At 37.1% G+C, this 12,884-nt stretch overlaps 1 protein-coding gene across 1 annotated transcript in view; it reads right to left on the bottom strand.

Moving 5' to 3' along the window:
- The window catches only part of LOC138709599 (DNA damage-regulated autophagy modulator protein 2-like), a 28,197-nt gene extending 20,614 nt beyond the window's left edge, over nucleotides 1-7,583 (bottom strand). Inside the window, exon 1 of the mRNA XM_069840488.1 lies at nucleotides 6,985-7,583. Within this exon, the coding sequence (XP_069696589.1) occupies nucleotides 6,985-7,055 (71 nt within the window). The 5' untranslated portion in view covers nucleotides 7,056-7,583. The remainder of the gene's footprint in view (nucleotides 1-6,984) is intronic.
- Between the last annotated feature and the right edge of the window lie 5,301 nt (nucleotides 7,584-12,884).

The raw sequence follows: 12,884 nt of genomic DNA, 5'->3' as shown, positions 1-12,884 counted from the left end.
TTGATGGAGAGTCTGCAAGCAAGTCACCATTCTCATCCTTGATCACGTTTACCCTTGGCTGATATCCGTTCTTAAATTCCTTTATACCCTTATATAAATCTCGAATGTTTTTATTCTTACTATTTGTTTCTACCTCATTCAGTTTTTCCTTCAAGTAACCTCTCTTTTTATTCCTAAGTGTACGACTTGCTTCCCGTCTTTCATTGAAATAATTATCTCTCTTCTCCTCAACTGGATCCTGTAAGAATTTCAATTTTGCCTGTTTCCTTCTTTCTACTACGATGCAACAATCTTCATCAAACCACGGTTCCTTTTTCTTAGTTTCATAATAACCTATGCTCTGCTCAGCTGCAATTTTGATACTATCTCTGATAATTCTGATATTTTCCCACACGCTATTAAGATCTAATTCTTTCTCAACTTCGTCGGAACTTTCTAAAGTGGCAAACCTATTCGAAATTTCGACCTGATAATTTTGCTTAGTTTCCTCGTCCTTTAATTTCAAAATATTGAATTTAGTAATATTAACTTGTTGCTCTACTCGCTTGGCTACTGATAATCTTTCTCTTAATTCCCCAATTACCAAATAATGATCAGAATTACAGTCTGCGCCCCTGAAAGTTCGAATATCTACTATACAAATTATTATAAAATAAAAAAAATACATATTAAATATGGATTCAATGCATAAATTACGACGTAGTAGAGAGAGAAAAGAGAAGGAAATGGTAATAAAGAAGTAGATGTAGTGACATCTAGTAACTAATATATTAACTTCTTGAGTAATAGTTGAATGGAAAAGTATACGTGTGTGCCCGGGTACTAGGAAAATATTAATGAACTGTGCGATAAAGTCTTTATCTCACTAGTCGAATAAAGTAATGTTGAATAAAGGGCTACTTTACAAACGCAAAAGTACAGGGCTACTACAAAGGCTTTACCCGATTCCATAGCCTTGTATTATGAAAAGTATGAGACATACATCATTAAAAGTTATACCAATAAAAAGAGAAACTCATCAAGTTTTTGGTCCATCAACTGCTACAAGTGCTCGATGTGACCTCCTCGACAAACATCCACTCGGTAGTCTAACTCCTGCCACACCCACTGGAAGCATATCACGATCAACTCTAGCCACTGCCGCATGGATCCGGTTATTAAGTTCTTCAAGATTAACTGGTAAAGGAGGTACACTTGATCTTTGACAAACCCCCATAGAAAAAAATCACAGGGAGTCAGATCTGGCGACCGAGGAGGCCAACGGAGAACACACCGATCGTTGTTAGAAGCCCGTCCACACCAACGTTGTGGTAGATGCTCATTAAGATACTCACGCACTTCCAGATGGAAATGTGGTGGAGCTCCATCTTGTTGAAATAAAAACCCTGGTTTATCTTCATATAACTTAGGCATCAACCACATCAACGGGCTTCTAACAACGATCGGTGTGTTATCCGTTGGCCTTCTCGGTCGCTAGATCTGACTCCCTGTGATTTTTTTCTATGGGGATTTGTCAAAGATCAAGTGTATGTACCTCCTTTGCCAGTTAATCTTGAAGAACTTAATAACCGGATCCGTGCGGCAGTGGCTAGAGTTGATCGTGATATGCTCCAGGAGTTAGACTACCGAGTGGATGTTTGTCGAGGAGGTCACATCGAGCACTTGTAGCAGTTGATGGACCGAAAACTTGATGAGTTTCTCTTTTTATTGGTATAACTTTCAATAATTTATATCTCATAGTTTTCATAATACAAGTCTATGGAATCGGGTAAAGCCTTTGTAGTAGCCCTGTATTTAGTAAAGGCATGTTTTCGTTATAGTCATGGATAAAAATAATTATTTGTGTTCCTCTCTGGTCGCATCCTTTAGTATTCTATTAACTGTTCCACACTATAATTAAAGGGTATTTTCTGTTCATTATTACATCTTAAGTAATTAGTAGACCGCGGGAGTGCGGGCCCTATACGGTGATTGCAGTTGGCTATGCAGACGGGTATAGAGTATGACGTAAGTCTCTCTCGCCTTTCGCTGTACTGTTCCGTGCATCGAACCCGAAATATTCAGAGTTTGTTTAGCTGTCATACTGAAGAGTTGCGTGTGTGAAATGACGCATATTACAATGCCTAAAACAACTCGTTCACGAAGTGCAATACTAAATAATTTAGTAGAACAATTCGAACGCGATATTTTTAGGCTATTATACTATAGAAGGAAAAAGTGTTGTATGTGTCATGTGTAATTTCAGATGATTACGAACTAAGAAGTATTATTTTGAAAGACACTGTAACAGTAAAGGACACAAGGAAAATGTTGAACGCAAACAAGAACAAATCGAGTTCAAATAGCTGGTCACAATTCAATATAGACTTATGTGACATTTTGGTACACACAAACATTCCATTCAGAACTTTGGACAATTCCCACTTTAAATCATTAAATTTCTGGAAAATATACTAATCAACATATCCCAGGAGAAGCAACAATACGTAAAGAATATTTAGCAATTTCGTACCAGAATGCGATTGGCAAAATTCGAGAAAGCGTGAACGATCAGAAAATATATGGGTTTCAGTTGATAAATCTACAGACGTAAGTAAATATGTGGCAAATGTGGTGGTCGGTATGACTTACTTTCCGAGAACTGTGCAGGGAAAAAATTTGTGCAAACTTCAGAGAAATTGGAAAATGTAAATCATGCAACTATTGTCCAGTTTTTTATAAGGCTATGCGCCTTTTATAGACGGAAAGGAATAATTATGATAAATGTACTTCTTTTCGTCACTGATGCAGCTCCATATATTATTAAGGCAGCAAAACACTTAAAGAGCGGTATTCCAACATGGTGCATTTAACTTGTCTGGCGCACGAACTGCATAGAGTTGCTCAAGCTATTCGTGCTTTATATAGCGATATGGACTGTTTTATAGCGTATGTGAAAAAAAAATTCTCAGAGCGCCTTCAAGAATATTAAAATTTCTAGAAATTGCACCAGATCTCCCCCTTCCACCTTAATCCGTAGTTACAAGATGGGGCACCCGGCTTGAAGCTGCCTTATATTTCGCAGAACATTATAATAAAATCAAACTAGTTATTCGTACATTAGATGGCAAAGATTCAGCTGCCATTACAACAGCAAAATCCCTGATTTCACAAAATATGCACCAAAATCTACAATCCATAAAGACCAATTACGGAAACTTACCACAAGTTATAACTCAACTGGAAACGTCTGGTCTACAAATGCCCGGGTGTATTAAATTAATTGAGAAATTATCGGAAACAATTAACAAGGTACCCCAAGAACTGTATCCTAATAAGGTAAATGACAAATTAGGTAGTGTAATAAAAAATAATGGCTATGCAGTGTTGAACAGTTCGGTGAAAAAACAGGACAAAAACTTAAAGACAATGTAAACCTCTTCACGTACTCTCCATTAATCTCTTGCGATCTCTAAAGAAGCTTTACGCAGTACAAACATATTCTGATAAACGCTGAAGTTTCTCCTTTGACAATCTACGTATGTACATAATTGTACATTGTAATTCCTTATTGTAAAGAAAAAGATTCTGTCGATATCGCATCAATTAGGTAAGTACGAAATGCATGGTTATTGTATGTATGCAATTCATATACTCAAGACTGTACTTCTGAAGCACGCACAGTGAGTTGCTTACCTCAGAGTTCAGTACACTCGCCACGGAACACTCCAGTCATACTTCACTTGACGGTAAAGAGCCCGCACTCCCGCGGTTTAGTAATTACAATTTAATTACTTGTGCCATAGGCGCCGAATTCTGTGAAATATTGGGGGGGGGGGGAGAGTAAGATTCTGCATAGAAGAAAATGTTAATTGCTGTTATGGAAGTTGCTTAACCCAAGATAGTTGAAAGCTATTTCCTTTCACTGCTTTGTTCTTCATTTGTTGATCCCAGCAGCGATGATGAACATGAGCTAGAGTTGCCTATTAGTTTCAATTTTACTGCTACAAGTCAACTGGCCATTATTACTTTTTATTGCAATTTTATTTTGAACAGTTTTCTTTATTAAGAATTTATCCATTATCAATTACGAGTACATCGCAATCACTTAAAAGCACACACCCTCGACGACGATCTTCACAAGAAACGATCACTAAATCTGAATGTTGAGAACTGTTACATTTGAATTTCGTAACAAATTAGATGTTTATGAAAAATATTAAACGTTAATAATATTTTGTTAACTGATATTTGGCAAAAATATATTATATTATATTATATTATATTATATTATATTATATTATATTATATTATATTATATTATATTATATTATATTATATTATATTATACAGAGCGTTCGAAAAGTCACTGTACACTGACCCAGCCAGAGAAACTTTTTACCCGATCTTAGCATGTAGGCTTTCACGGCTGGTGTCTAGTTGAAATGGAGCTTTCGGGCTAAGATGCCGTGGTATATTGGTTTAGATATTCCCAGACGTTTCGTCTACTTCTGCGGCAGACATCTTCAGTGGTTAGGTATCCTAGGTCGAAGTCTTCTGCTAGGGGTACCTGTGGCAACTGATCAACGAAACGTCTGGGAGTATCTACTCCAGTAGACCACGGCATCTTAGCCCGGTAGCCCCATTTCAACTTTTTTACCCGATGTTTCATCAGTAGTTCTCCAAGTTGCTGCATCCTATCGAGAAGACATGATGGTTCTTTCCCAAGAAGAACGCATTTTTCTTAAATAATTGATTAAATGGCGATCTTACTCGTGTTAATTATGTAAGCATGTGAGGCTTACAGCTGTTTCGGTGCTACTTGACACTATCCTCAGAGCCTACTAGATCTCGGCGTTATTTCAACTTCGCTGCCTGTTGTGTGGGTGCGTTCGTGTGATGAAGAGTTGTGTCAAATAGTGTGTGTGTTCTGAAATTGATCTGGGTATTGAGAATTTGATTAGGGTGTGTTTTAGTGTGTCTGTATATTTCATATTGTTCTAGTATGTTGAGTTTTTTGTTTTTGGGTTGTATGTGTAGGATTTCCATGTCTGTATTTATGTTATTGTATGTGTGGTTAGCATTAGTTATGTGTTCGGCATATGTAGATGTATTGTGTCCTCTGGTTATTGCTTTAATGTGTTCTTTGTATTGAGTTTGGAATGATCTGCCTGTCTGTCCAACGCACCCACACAACAGGCAGCGAAGTTGAGATAGCGCCGAGATCTAGTAGGCTCTGAGGATGGTGTCAAGTGGCACCGAAACAGCTGTAAGCCACACTGGCTTACATAATTAACATGAGTAAGATCGTCATTTAATCAGTTATTTATATTCAAGTGTTAAAAGTAGAGTACGAAAGATTCAACATGCATTTTTCTTGTCCATTTCCGTTTCGGAATTAGTGTAGTAGAAATTTTCGTACAAATTTCCTGAAACACTAGTTCTGTACAATTTCACTTACTTACTTACTGGCTTTTAAGGAACCCGGAGGTTCATTGCCGCCCTCTAATAAGCCCGCCATTGGTCCCTATCCTGAGAAAAATTAATCCATTCTCTATCATCATATCCCACCTCCCTCAAATCCATTTTAATATTATCTTCCCACCTACGTCTCGGCCTCCCTATAGGTCTTTTTCCCTCCGGCCTCCCAACTAACACTCTATATGCATTTCTGGATTCGCCCATACGTGCTACATGCCCTGCCCATCTGGATTTAAAATTCCTAATTATGTCAGGTGAAGAATACAATGCGTGCAGTTCTGCATTGTGTAACTTTCTCCATTCTCCTGTAACTTCATCCCTTTTAGCCCCAAATATTTTCCGAAGCACCTTATTCTCAAACACCCTTAACCTATGTTCCTCTCTCAAAGTGAGAGTCCAAGTTTCACAACCATACAGAACAACCGGTAATATAACTGTTTTATAAATTCTAACTTTCAGATTTTTTGACAACAGCCTGGATGATAAAAGCTTCTCAACCGAATAATAACAGGAATATCCCATATTTATTCTGTGTTTAATTTCCTCCCGAGTATCATTTATATTTGTTACTGTTGCTCCCAGATATTTGAACTTCTCCACCTCTTCAAAAGATAAATCTCCAATTTTTATATTTCCATTTCGTACAATATTCTGTTCACGAGACATAATCATATACCTGTCTTTTCGGGATTTACTTCCAAACCTATCTCTTTAATTCCTTCCAGTAAAATTCCCGTGTTTTCCCTAATCGTTTGTGTATTTTCTCCTAACATATTCACGTCATCCGCATAGACAAGCAGCTGATGTAACCCGTTCAATTCCAAACCCTGTATGTTATCGTGGACTCTCCTAATGGCATACTCTAGAGCAAAGTTAAAAAATAAAGGTGATAGTGCATCTCCTTGCTTTAGCCCACAGTGAATTGGAAACGCATCTGACAGAAACTGACCTATACGAACTCTGCTGTACGTTTCACTGAGACACATTTTAATTAATCGAACTAGTTTCTTGGGAATACCAAATTCAATAAGAATATCATACAAAACTTCTTCACTTGCCAACTTGAATAAAACGAAATGAAGTAACGTATAATTCCAACAAGACATCACCTCTGCACACAATGATATCTACAGCTTTTGACTGAGATTTTTTGGACAATTCATAACCTCTAAAAATCTATGGCCTTGACACTCCCCAGACCTGACACTACCAGGAAAATGTCCAGTGTATCGACATCGGACACGCACACCTGACGAACTGCAAGCCGAAATAACCGCGATAGGCTGGATTTAAGAACAAGAACTGTTCTAAGTGTTTGAAAATAAAATAAAACGAGTCCAGGCCTGTATTGATGTGCGTGAACATCACTTTCAACAGCTATCTTCAGTTCAAAGTGGAAGTACACAGTGACTTTCCGAACACTCTGTATACAATTTTACAAATTCATGCCAAGAAGTTGGATGATCTGAAAAAAAATCCAGCGAATCCAGCGATATAAATAAATGTTGGCTGTTGTGTACTTACGTGATGAGGAGCGAAGCTGGTAGAAATAAGAATAAAAACACGGGCAACAAATATAATTTCTTGCAACCCATGATTTGTAATAAAATCAAATTCACACTTTACTTAATTTGACAGATTATATTTTAATTTCAAACTGAAGATATTTTGTAATGAAATTTCATTAATTCATTGTCGATTCATGTCTCCTTACAAATAAAATGTAACACAGAACGACTGTTAGTGATAGTCACCTCCACGAGAAAGATTCCGAACTATGTCTGCACTTACGATGGAATATGGCTTTCGTCGAACTAGTTTTACAGCGCCTATCTGTCTTGTGATATTACCAGTATCCTAAGCAGATTAGTAACTGCGCGTAGACAAGCTTGCGAGTTGTATGAAATGGTAAAAAGACTCGTTCCTGTCGAAATATCTGGATGACGTAATATTACGAGGCGCGTCCAGAAAGTAAGTATCCCGATTTTTTCCCCTTGAAAGTAAACGTAATTAGCCGTGTCAATTGCACATGCGTAACAGATCTATGACGTATCAATCATATGCCAGCCGGACAGGTCCCGCCTGTTTCCAGTAGCGTGGCAGCAGTGGTCCGAAATGGAAGCTCTTATTCCTTCTCCCGCCGCCTGCGAGGTTCGGTCGGTGATGAACAGGGAAAGGATTTATATGTAAATACATATTTACTTATAAAGCTAATATAATTTATATTTTGCATTATCTTTATGTTTCACAATGTGTAGGGTTGAAAAATCCTACTTTTATTTTCCATATTTTTCCATATTTTAGAGTTTAGTACATATTTTCGTTAATTTCCATATATTTTCCATATTTCATATAAAACAGTCCATATTATATTAGGTTTAACAATAAAACAAAACAAAATTCCATTAACTTTTAAAAATACATTTCAACAATAGAGATTTAAACACATGTTCAGTAATCCCTTTAACATCAGAGTTATTTGAAAATTAGCAGTCCTATCAACAATGGGAAAGTAAGTTACAAAACTGTATTAATTTAATTTAAAATTTTTAACAGACTTCAGTTGTGCAGCTCAACAGTTAAATGCCAGTCAGAGTACACATAGGTTCAGTTTTGTAAATCATACTATAAAGACGGTAAATATGCCAAAAGTACGTCATTCAGTCAATTTAAAATCAAAACTAACAAGTTACATTTCAGAATTTAAAGAAGATGGTTTATCAACTGACAATAAAATATTATTTTGTAATTTGTGTCAGTGTGCAGTATCATCTACACAAAAGTTCCTGGTGCAACAACACATTACAACTAGTAAACATCAGGCCAACAAACAACTAAATTCCAAGCAGAGACAATTGTTTTTAACACAACCAACAACATCGAATGTAAGATCTGAGTTTAACATCGACCTGTGCCGTTCTCTCATCTCTGCTGATATTCCTCTCTACAAACTAAAGAATAAGGTCTTCAGGGAATTCCTTGAAAAATATACTCAACATACAATCCCGGATGAGTCAACACTTAGGAATACGTATGCTCCATCCATCTACGATGAGACAATACAGAAGATAAGAGATGAAATTAAAGATAGTTCAATTTGGGTTTCCATTGATGAGACTCCCGACAAAGAAGGTAGACTTGTTGGTAATGTAGTTATCGGTTTGTTAAGTGAACAATATTCTGAACGAATTCTTTTACATTGTGATGTTCTAGAAAAGTGCAATAACAAAACTATAGTTAAACTGTTCAACGAAGCTATGGGTATCCTGTGGCCAAAGGGTATTATGTACGATAATGTGTTATTCTTTATTAGCGATGCTGCCCCTTATATGGTCAAAGCTGGACAAGCATTATCTGTTGTATATCCTAAATTGACTCATTTTACTTGTGTGGCGCATGCATTTCATCGTGTGGCAGAAGTGGTCAGAGACAATTTCCCTAAACTAGATTTGTTGATTTCATCAGTGAAAAAAGTATTTCTCAAAGCTCCCAGTAGAGTTAACGTGTTGAAAGAAATGTACCCTGAAATTCCATTGCCACCAAAGCCAATTTTAACTAGATGGGGTACATGGCTAGAAGCAGTTGAATATTATGCCGAACATATAGACTCTATTAACAATGTTCTCCTTGCATTGGACTCTGAAGATGCAGTCTCAATTGATACTGCGAAAACAGTTACCTGTGACATAAGTGTGAAGAATGACTTAGCTCACATTCAGCATACATTTTCATGCATCATAAAAACGCTCAAAAGTCTCCAAAATAGGCACCTTTCACTATCTGAAAGTTTTGAAATTATAAATAGTACTGTGGAACAACTGAATCGTGGTAGAGGTAAAGTTGCAGATGCAGTAAGAGCTAAGGTGGACACTGTACTTTCAAAAAACCCTGGATATGAAGAACTACAAAAGGTTGTTGCTGTGATGAGTGGTGAATCAACAGTGAAGATTAACTTGGACTTATCCCCAGCAGACATTGTGAAATTGAATTATGTACCAGTTACTTCTTGTGACGTCGAACGCTCTTTTAGTCAGTATAAATCTATCCTCAGAGACAATAGAAGAAGATTCACTTTTCAGCACTTGAAAGAAATGTTTGTAACCTATTGTTATGGTAACAGACAATAAAAATTGTGTTTTGTTGAAACTACATTGGAAGATAAGGTACGTCCATTATATTTTTTGTTTAGTTTGATTAAAATGTACCAATATTTAACGTACATAGTCATTTTTTTATAATTTTAAGTCCATATTTAATTCCATATTTTGGTAAAAATCCATATTTAATTCCATATTTTGGTAAAAATAACTACATATATATTTACATATTTCATATATTTTTAGTCCATATAAATCCGTTCCCTGGTGATGAAGTTCTTTAATGCACAAAGCATTGCACCAATTGAAATTCATCGGCAGCTCTGTCAGGTCTATGGGCCGAACATCATGAGTAAGCAGATGGTGCCTTCGCTGGTGTAGGCAGTTTTCCGAAGGTCGTCAAACTGTCCATGATGAAGAGCGCAGTGGGCGACCGTCCCTCATCAATGATGATCGTGTTGAGCTGGTGCGGCAGTGCATAATGGAGAACCGTCGCTTCACGATTACGGAGCTTTGCAGCCATTTTCCGCAGATATCGCGATCCTTGTTGCATGAGATTGTCACTAAGCACCTACTGTTCAAGAAAGTGTGTGCCAGGTGGGTGCCGAAAAACCTGACACCCGAACACAAAATGCAACGTTTAGGAGCAGCACTGACATTTCTGCAACGGTATCACGATGACGGCGACGAGTTTCTCGACAGGATCGTCACGGGCGATGAGACTTGGATTTCGCACTTCACCCCGGAAACCAAGCAGCAGTCAATGCATTGGTGGCATAGTGGATCTCCGGTCAGGACGAAATTCAAACAGACGCTGTCGGTACGGAAAGTGATGTGCACGGTGTTCTGGGACAGGAAGGGCATTCTGCTCATTGACTTCCTTCCAAGAGGTGAAACAGTGAACGCTGACCGTTACTGTGAAACACTGCGAAAATTGCGACGTGCCATTCAAAACAAGAGGCGTGGAATGCTTACTGCAGGTGTTGTGCTCCTCCATGACAATGCTCGTCCACATACGGCTCGGCGCACAGCAGCTGTTTTGACGGAATTTGGCTGGGAGTTGTTTGATTACCCACCCTACAGTCCTGATCTTGCTCCCAGCGATTTTCACGTTTTCTTGCACTTCAAGAAATTCCTGTCCTCCGGTGAGCGTTTTGGCAACGACGAAGAGCTGAAGACGTCTGTCACACGCTGGTTCCATTCACAGGCGGCAGAGTTCTACGACAGAGGGATACAAAAGTTGATCCCACGATACAAGTGTCGCAATTCTGATGGTGGCTATGTTGAAAAATAGCTGAAACATTGCTGTACCTGTTGCCAATAAATGTTTTCCTGAAAGTGTGTGTTCTTTTTTTTTTTAAATAGGGAAACTTACTTTCTGGATGCTCCTCGTAAAACAGTTCTTGCGTTCATTTTAGACGTCAAACTACATAACAGCATTCCCTTCATATTAATCTTGCGATTTTTCATTTGATTGTTAGTTTTTCTATGCTATAACCGGTACCGGTATTGTGCGAATGGGCTAGTTTATATTATATTATATTATATTATATTATATTATATTATATTATATTATATTATATTATATTATATTAGGCTATATTAACTTGTACTCATTTGAAATTTACTAGGAGTAAAATAAAATAAATAAATAAATAATAATAATAAATTTCTAGCGAAGTGCTCTGGTACTATTTTATTAACGACTGCACTCCTGGATATAACTTATGGCTTTAAATGTACTTTTAAAAACTTGCCTCCTTCATTTTTCAGACTTAAATTCTTGATTCGAGTTTGATAGCACTTTTGTCTAGTTAAGTCGAAAGATAAATTTATTAATGACCTATCTATCACTCTTGAAGGCATTTAGTCCGAAGTCATACTTAACCTTGATATGTGGGTTCCTATCACCACCTATTTATTTAAGTTGGTTAAGTCACTTTGAAGGCAGTTTTCACTAACAAAGGAAGGGAAGATAGCGAAGTATTCCACTAAGTAGTAAGTCATTATTTTAGATAATGACCTATAGTTGTGACGTTTTGTTTTTCCCCTGCACCTTTCAATGACAAGCAAATGCCGGACTGATTTCGAAAAGATAAATAATATGAATAAGGTATGTCCAATAACCGTTACGTGCATTATCATCATCATAAATCATCAGGTCTGATCCGTCTTCCTATCAAATTAAGTTACGAATTGTTAAGTAAAGTCAACCCCATTACAGGCCAAATTGGCCCAGAGAGTGACGGAAGGTTAAGGTTCCCACCTTACGTATCCGCCGCTTTTACCCACAAGGAAATTCCCCTGATACTCATTTCTTTTATCGATTGATTCAATTCCAGGATCATAGTGCGGCGGGAAGGATTAGATCAATGAAGAAAAGGCATGACACCATCAAGAATCGAACCCGCGACTTTCCGGCTTTGTAGCGTCACGCATTAACCGCGCGTCCCTAAAGGCTCATTCACAATGAAAATTAAACATAACATAAGAATGTAAACGTTACGGTAAAATCAAGAAGTCATACCATCATTCACGATGGGGACATAATCATAACAGCAAACCAGCGAATAGGGATTATAAAGAATGGACACTGAGCGAATTTTCCTCTGTTTTGTTTCTCTGTGCGCCAGCGTTTAGTTCTACTTTCAAGCGCTAGAGGTTAGTGTAATCGAGCATAGGCTAAGATAATAATTGAGTATAGAGTTGAGACACAGGATCCAAACATCGCCTACCTTATTGCATAATTCAGTAACGCTTTGCTTCAAATAAATTCAAGTTAACAACTTTTCCCTATTTCTCAGTGACAAACTAGTTGTAATAATATTTTTTTATATTTCAGATATAATAAATTATATTATAAAACAATATAATACATTATAAAATTATGTATCAAATTCGTTTAATATTTGTATATAATATAATATAGATATATGGTTTTACTTCTCATAAGCGTTTTGTTTTTCCATTTTCAGTGCTATCAAATCATTACATATTTTAATTGTTGTTGGAGTCAACGTCTCAACTCTCATTGTAAAGGAACTCTAGAGTCTAGACATTACAGTTAATGACGGATTTATTATATTATGGATCCAATTTATTTTATTTGAGTACATAATGTACCAAGATGTATTAATTATATGTGTTATATTTCCGCTGTGTCGACTGCTAGCTGGTGTGATGTCAGCGCCAACTCTAGGGAGAAAGCAGAATCTCACGCTCTAGCTGGCTTGAAGGTCATTGAAATCAGTCCGGCTACATCAAAGGTACCGACGCGAAGTGTCCATTCTTTATAATCCCTATTCGCTGAGCAAACATACTAGGTAA

The sequence above is a fragment of the Periplaneta americana genome, chromosome 11, assembly GCF_040183065.1.
Source record: "Periplaneta americana isolate PAMFEO1 chromosome 11, P.americana_PAMFEO1_priV1, whole genome shotgun sequence".
Classification (NCBI taxonomy): domain Eukaryota; kingdom Metazoa; phylum Arthropoda; class Insecta; order Blattodea; family Blattidae; genus Periplaneta; species Periplaneta americana.
This window is presented reverse-complemented; position numbering and strand designations above follow the sequence as displayed.